At 36.9% G+C, this 7,073-nt stretch overlaps 1 protein-coding gene across 1 annotated transcript; it reads left to right on the top strand.

Annotated features, from left to right (window-relative positions):
* The first annotated feature begins 396 nt into the window (after window positions 1-396).
* On the top strand, window positions 397-1,915 carry LOC121784031 (U-box domain-containing protein 21-like). Its single transcript, XM_042182215.1, has one exon. It carries the CDS (start codon window positions 465-467, stop codon window positions 1,752-1,754), a length of 1,290 nt encoding a protein of 429 aa, XP_042038149.1. The 5' UTR covers window positions 397-464; the 3' UTR covers window positions 1,755-1,915.
* Window positions 1,916-7,073: the final 5,158 nt, after the last annotated feature.

Here is a 7,073-nt window from a genome sequence, read left to right as displayed (position 1 = left end):
TGTCAAGCTAAATAAATTTAACTTTTCAAGTCCTCTTTAGAAAGTGTGGTCCACAACCCTGACCTAGTCAACAATTCAAATCTTAGCCAACTCTTAAACGTTTTCCCTCTTTTTCCCCTAAATTTTTTTTATTATGATTATGAAACAAAAACGACTTACATGCATTTTCTTATATTCAACAGTCAAACATTCAATTCAAATACTACAACCCTAAACATTCCGCCAATCCCACGAACTTTGAAATCTCCCCTAATTCCTAACTCTCTTTTCCCCTAATTCAAACATTTTTACATTACCTTTGACCCCTACTAGACCCTTTCCCACAACATATATATATATACATACACACGCATTACTTTTATTCTTATAACGAGAAGTTTAGATGATATCAAACTCTCCCCAAATAAAAAAACATATTTATCAAATTGGTTAATTTCACTAGAAAATTTGTATAGTTTGTGGTCATGAGCTCGTTGTGGAGGCGGAGGCGAAAAGGCGGCAAACCGGAAGAGATAAACTCAGGTAGTAATCTTGCCATTCCGACTCATTTCCGATGCCCCATTTCGCTAGAGTTGATGAAAGACCCGGTGTCTTTGGCCACGGGAGTAACGTATGACCGGGAGTCCATCGACAGGTGGCTCGATACGGGGAACACCACGTGCCCCGTGACAAACCAAGTCTTGAGAAACTCGGATCAAATCCCAAATCACGCATTGAGAAAAATGATCCAGGATTGGTGCGTTGACAACAAATCCCACGGAGTGGAGAGGATCCCAACTCCTAGGATTCCCATCACCTCCTACGAGGTCTCCGACATTTGCTCGAGAATCGTGGCGGCCTCCAGGGGCCGCCACGATATCAAGTGCCAAGAATTGTTAACAAAAATAAATAACTTAGCCAAGGAAAGCGACCGAAACAGGAGATGCCTGGTGAAGAACGGGATCGGGGCAGCTCTGGCTGAGTCGTTCGCTCATTTTTCAAAACAAGAGAATTTAAATCTGCAGAGGGAGATCATGTCAGCATTGACATGGAGCTTCCCTCTCGGAGAAGGAGGCGTTTCGGACCTGAAATCCTCTGCCTCTCTACGTTGCATGGCGAGGTTCTTAAAGGGAGACGATCTCTCCTCCAGGAGAGACGCCATTTTCGTGATGAGAGAGCTCGTGATTAGTTCCAGAGAAGACGTTCATGGGCTAGTGGAGATCCAAGGCATCGAGGAGACGCTGTTCCAAGCGATGAAAGTACCGATTTGCGCTGGAGCGACACAGGCGTGTCTAGTCGTTGTTCGCCACATAATGATGCTGTCACAGGAAAAGGTGACAGTGCGGTTTGTGAGATTAGGGCTGGTCGATTTGGTGCTTGAAATACTCGTGGATGGAAGTAAGAGCGCCTGCGAGAAGGCGCTGGCCGTCTTGGATGAGATGTGCAGGACCGGGGAAGGGAAGGAGAGAGCGCGCAGAAACGCGCTGACGGTTCCTATACTGGTGAAGAAGATTCTGCGCGTGTCGGATGTGGCGACCGAGCTTTGTGTTGCGAGTCTGTGGAAGGTGTGTTTGGGAGGGGACGGGGAAGGTGGGTTGGTGGAGGCGGTGGGAGTTGGGGGGTTTCAGAAGCTATTGCTGCTGCTGCAACTTGGGTGTGCTGACAAAACAAAGGAGAAGGCAACTCACTTGTTGAAGTCTATGAATGTGTATAGGAAAAAGATTGAGTGTTTTGACTCATCTTTCGGATTCAACTATGTCAACTGGCCTAACTAATTTGATCAACAACATCGTCCCTTTGTTTTGCTTTTCCTTTCTTACTTTGGTTGGAATATGTACATCAACCAATAATACTGGTACCGATGGTTCTATAAATCATGCACAACCAAATATAGCAAAAGGGCTCTTTAAATAGTGGATAGGGAGAGTGAGAAACAAATGAGACACTTATTGGTGGATGGACGAAAATGACAAAAAAAATGAGACGTTTATTGATGAACGTAGGGAGTATATCTATATTAAGTTAGAGTTATTAATATACTACTCCTTTTGCCTCATTAAACATTGACATTTTTCTTTTTGAGTTATCACAACAAAAATAACATCATCTCAACTTTTTCTCTTTTTAACTCATAAAAATATCATCATCTCAACATTTCATATAACATGTACAGATAAGTATGTTAGATATGAATACAGAAATGTGTTATTAAAAAAACATCGAAGATTTTTGTTTAGTTTGAGCATAGAGTAAATATTGCCATTTGTTGTTTGTTTTTATTATACGATCTTTCACATGGAACATATTGTATAATAAATAGAAACCGTAAATTAAAGTTTAAATATGCACATTTTTTGGATGGGTGTCCAAGTCTATTTGACTTACAAACGATGAAGCCATAAAAGCTCCTTTCTATTCGTTTTATTTTTATTTTTTGTTAAAGCAGTTGTATAGTCTTTATATTTATAGTCTTCATCGGTATTTATATAATATGTATGTATATATAGGGAGATGATCAAAGTATAACTAGAGAACAAATCTCAGCCACTCATTATATTAATCCAATGACTAAAATAAGTAAACATTTTTAGTTAATAAAAATTGCATAGGGGTATTTTAGGAAATCAACATTGTTCTCATATTTTCACATACACACCATTAACGCTCACACACAAACACACACACTCTCTCCTTCTCCCACGAAAGAGGTGGCGGAGCAGCTTGCACCTCATCTCCTCGTCGATTGTTTGTTTCGTTTCTTCTTCGTAACGATTTTTTAGGTGTCGTTTTCAGAGTTGTGCTATGGCCGTATTCCAGCTAGTTTTAATTTATTAGTTTGCTGACTTTTTTTGAAGATTGGATCTTTTCAAATCGATTAGCAAATTCTAGTTTTCCTACCTTCTTCGAATTTTCTTTGAAGGTCGATCAAGCAAACAAACTCTTGTCGCGATGTACTGCGAAAAAAACGACGGCAATTTGGTTTCTGGATCGAATCACGTTTCAGCTGAAAAGAAGGGCAAAAAATTGACGCTTTTTGAAGATCTTCTTCTGGATTCAAACACTATAAATTCGAATAGTGATGTATTCAACGGCAATTCTTGCCCCTCTGACTGCGAGAGTGGCGTTTCCGGCGGCGAAATCACGTCATGACTGTTGTTAGCGTGTAACTGCCGAAATCACATTCGTGAAACACCATTCTGAAGTTGGGCCTTTTTCTATATGAATTATGGAGAGCCCATTAAAATATATGTAGTTCATTACATTATACTCCTCCATTGTCGAAAATAATAATGCAATTATTATATTTAGTGTTTACCGATAAATATTTGATGTCCTCTGCATATTCACACCAATTATAAATAATATGTTAAAAATATTGACGAGTTATTTAAAAAATACAATCCGGTAAGAACCAAAAATTACAGTATACTATAATTATGATTATGATTATGAGATCGACAACTGTATCAATTAAGTCGTAATAAAACATTTAAAACATGATTTTTATAGCAGAGGATTTGGCCCTCCACGTCCACTAACCAGGCGTGAAGAAGGCATTGCGTGATTGTGACACCATTACAATGATCTATTTTGTTCACATCACTAAAGTAAAAACATGCTAAGAGTGATGTATTCCATGGTTAGAGCGATGTTTCTGTGATATTTTCGTATTGTGATCTATTTTGTTCATATCAGTGAAGTAAAAACATGCTTAGAGTGATGTGTTCCACGGTTAGAGTGATGTTTCTGTGATATTTTGTTATCGTGATCTATTTTGTTAACATCAGTGAAGTAAAAACATGGTTAGAATTATGTATTCCACGGTTAGAGTGATGTTTCTGTGATATTTTGTTATCGTGATCTATTTTGTTAACATCAATGAAGTAAAAACATGGTTAGAGTGATGTGTTCCACGGTTAGAGTGATGTTTCTTTGATATTTTGTTATAGTGATCTATTTTGTTAACATCAGTGATGTAATAACATGGTTAGAGTGACGTGTTCCCCGATTAGAGTGATGTTTCTTTGATAATTTGTTATAGTGATCTATTTTGTTAACATCAGTGAAGTAAAAACATGCTAAGAGTGATGTCTTCCACGGTTAGAGTGATGTGTTTGTGATATTTTCTTATAGTGATCTATTTTGTTCACATCAGTGAAGTAAAAACATGCTTAGAGTGATGTATTTCATGGTTAGAGTGATGTTTCTGTGATATTTGCTTATAGTAATCTGTTTTGTTCACATCAGTGAAGTAAAAACATACTTAGAGTGATGTATTACAAGGTTAGAGTGATGTTTCTGTGATATTTTCTTATAGTGATCTGTTTTATTCACATCAGTGAAGTAAAAACATGCTAAGAGTGATGTGTTCCACGGTTAGAGTGATTTTTCTGTGATGTTTTCTTATAGTGATCTATTTTGTTAACATCAGTGAAGTAAGTACATGCTTAGAGTGATGTGTCTGTGATATTTTCTTAAACTAATATGTTTTGTTCACATCAATGAAGTAAAAACATGCTAAGAGTGATTATTTAATGGTTAGAGTGATATTTCTGTTATAATTTTGCTCCTATCTTCCTTGTTAATCTCTTGCAACTCAGAATGCAAATCAATCTCTCCCTCTTCCAGCTCACCATCATCAACCTTCACATCAGTCACATCCTTACTAGGATCAGTGTCAGAGTTTGTATGACCATTACCACCATCCTCCATCGTGACAAAAACGTCACCCAGTGGCTTATTGTTTACAGCCTGCGCCCACGCCAAATTATATAAAGAAATCTAGTACTTGTAAGGATCCCTCATCATTCAAGCCGCTAGTGCAATTTGTTAATTTTTTAACATTGAAAGCTTCTTCAGAGAATCCGAGAGCTCACCTTCCTCTACATCATAGTCTACCTCAGCCTCAACTTGGATTGATTGCGGCTCGTTCTAGGGCGTTTTCCTTAATTACGGATTTAAATTGAAATCAGCGACGAGCATGTGTTGAATTGAATTATAACACCGTATCGCACTACCGAATCAAGAATTTTAAAACTTAAAACACCATATGCAGAGAAAATTGAAAATAAGATTCGAGTAGATTTATGAATGATGAGAAGGTTGAATCGCGCAGGAGGTTAATTTCCGCCCCTTCCGTTTTGAGAGGTTTTCAATTTTGTTGTTTTACTCCTTTACCCCTATAATGCACAAAACAGCCTTAATAATGCAACACAGGATTAAAAATCAGGTTTTCATCTAGTCCCTCCATCCATCTAATCTAACGCTGATTAAAAATCACATGTATTAATACTAGCCCTTGATTTTCTTGATCTTGTGGCTGTGATAGGTTCTCTAGTTATGTACTTAATAGGCCCTTGTCCTAGATCACTACTATATATATATATTTATATATATATATATAGGGTTTTGATCTATGCAAAACTGGATTTAAATACAGAAACGCAGAACAATATCATAATTAGGGCACTTTTAGGTCATAATTAGGTAATTTGTAGGTCATGCTAACAAAGCATGACCTAAAACGATCTTAGTATGACATTAAATCCAAATATTATAATATGACCTAAAATTGCTTAATTATGACCTTCCGTGTTTTTGGTTAATTATTGACCATTAGATCATCTAATCCTAGGGCTGAGATTTGGTCTGCATTTCTGGATTTAAACACATACTTATTTTGATAATCTCCCTATATATATATATATATATATATATATATATATATATATATATATATATATATATAGGGATGTATTCATTTCCTTTTTCCATATTTTGTTCTATTGTTCTTTTCAATCTCGGCCATTCATTCTGAAGATCTAACGACCCCAATTAATGCCAACTGATGTTAAATTAAATCATTTAAAAAGGCGAGAAGGCTATTTTAGGTACATGCATTGGTGGTTGTTATGGAAAATCTCATGATTTTCTCTTCCAAAATCTCAGCGGTTATTCTCTATTGAGATCACGTTCAATCTGTGTTATCTTCCAAAAATTTATGCGTCTGCACTCCACAAATATCATTGCGTCTGAAGTTCGTCGCCGGTTTTGGTTATTGAAGAAAACTGTTCGTTTATATATTGCAACAGTAGTTGTGCAGTCTATTGCAACCGTTCGTCGCCGATTTCTGGGTGTGCCTCGTTGGTGTTTGTTATTAATTGAACAATGGGAGAAGGTACATATTGTTTCTGTTCCAACACTTTGCACTGCTACTTCTTCGCAGATTGCAGAATTGCTGGATTAGTCAATCGTATGTGATTTCTGGTTTTGTTAACAAAAGTCACGCATACTATAATAATTATGTAGGTTCACTGCTCAATCGTATTTGTTTTTTTGGTGTTGTTAACAAAAGTTCACGACTTTCATTCATTGGTCGAAGGTTTAGGGAGCCTAAACCCTAGTTACTTTGGCTTAATTGATAAACGTAATGTATATAGTCTAGTATGTAATGTTTGTATAGAGTTATGTAATGCATAATTTGTGATGTATCATGTATGTTTTCACTGACCCGTTTAATTTAAGCGAATCCGTGTTTCGATGTCTGGTGCCCGTTTCTTATTTTCCCTAAGGGTTTAACAAGCTTAGGGGCTAGGGTGTAGTATGTTTTAAGTCTAAAAAACATTGTCCAAATACACAGGCTGCAGTAATTCATCTGGGGTTGCACATGCATGGCGCGTAGGTATATTTTTTTAACTGATATACTCAATGTACATATTGTACAGTATAATGGGTAGTTTAGTTTCTGTAATGCATTATTTGTGGTATGTAATGAACATTTATCATGACCCGTTTAATTTAAGTTGTGTCATGTGTCGTTGTTTGGCGCACGTTTCTTGTTTTCCCTAAGGGATTAACAAGCATAGGGGCTAGGGTGTAGTATGTTCTAAGTGTAAAAAGCGTTGTCCAAAGACACGAGTTGCAGTAATTCGTCTGGGGTTGCACATTCATAGCGCGTAGGTATTTTTTTTAACTGATATACATAATGTACATATTGTATAGTATAATGCGTAGTTTAGTTTCTGTAATGCATTATTTGTGATATGTAATGAACATTTATCCTGACCCGTTTAATTTAAGTTGTGCCGTGTTCC

This window comes from Salvia splendens, chromosome 21, assembly GCF_004379255.2.
Source record: "Salvia splendens isolate huo1 chromosome 21, SspV2, whole genome shotgun sequence".
Classification (NCBI taxonomy): Eukaryota; Viridiplantae; Streptophyta; class Magnoliopsida; order Lamiales; family Lamiaceae; genus Salvia; species Salvia splendens.
Note: the sequence above shows the minus strand (reverse complement) of the source record. Positions and strands in the feature narration are given on the sequence as shown.

Bases quoted from the DNA above. Each gene is read 5' to 3' on its own strand.
- LOC121784031 (XM_042182215.1), top strand. From the start codon at position 465: ATGAGCTCGTTGTGGAGGCGGAGGCGAAAAGGCGGCAAACCGGAAGAG.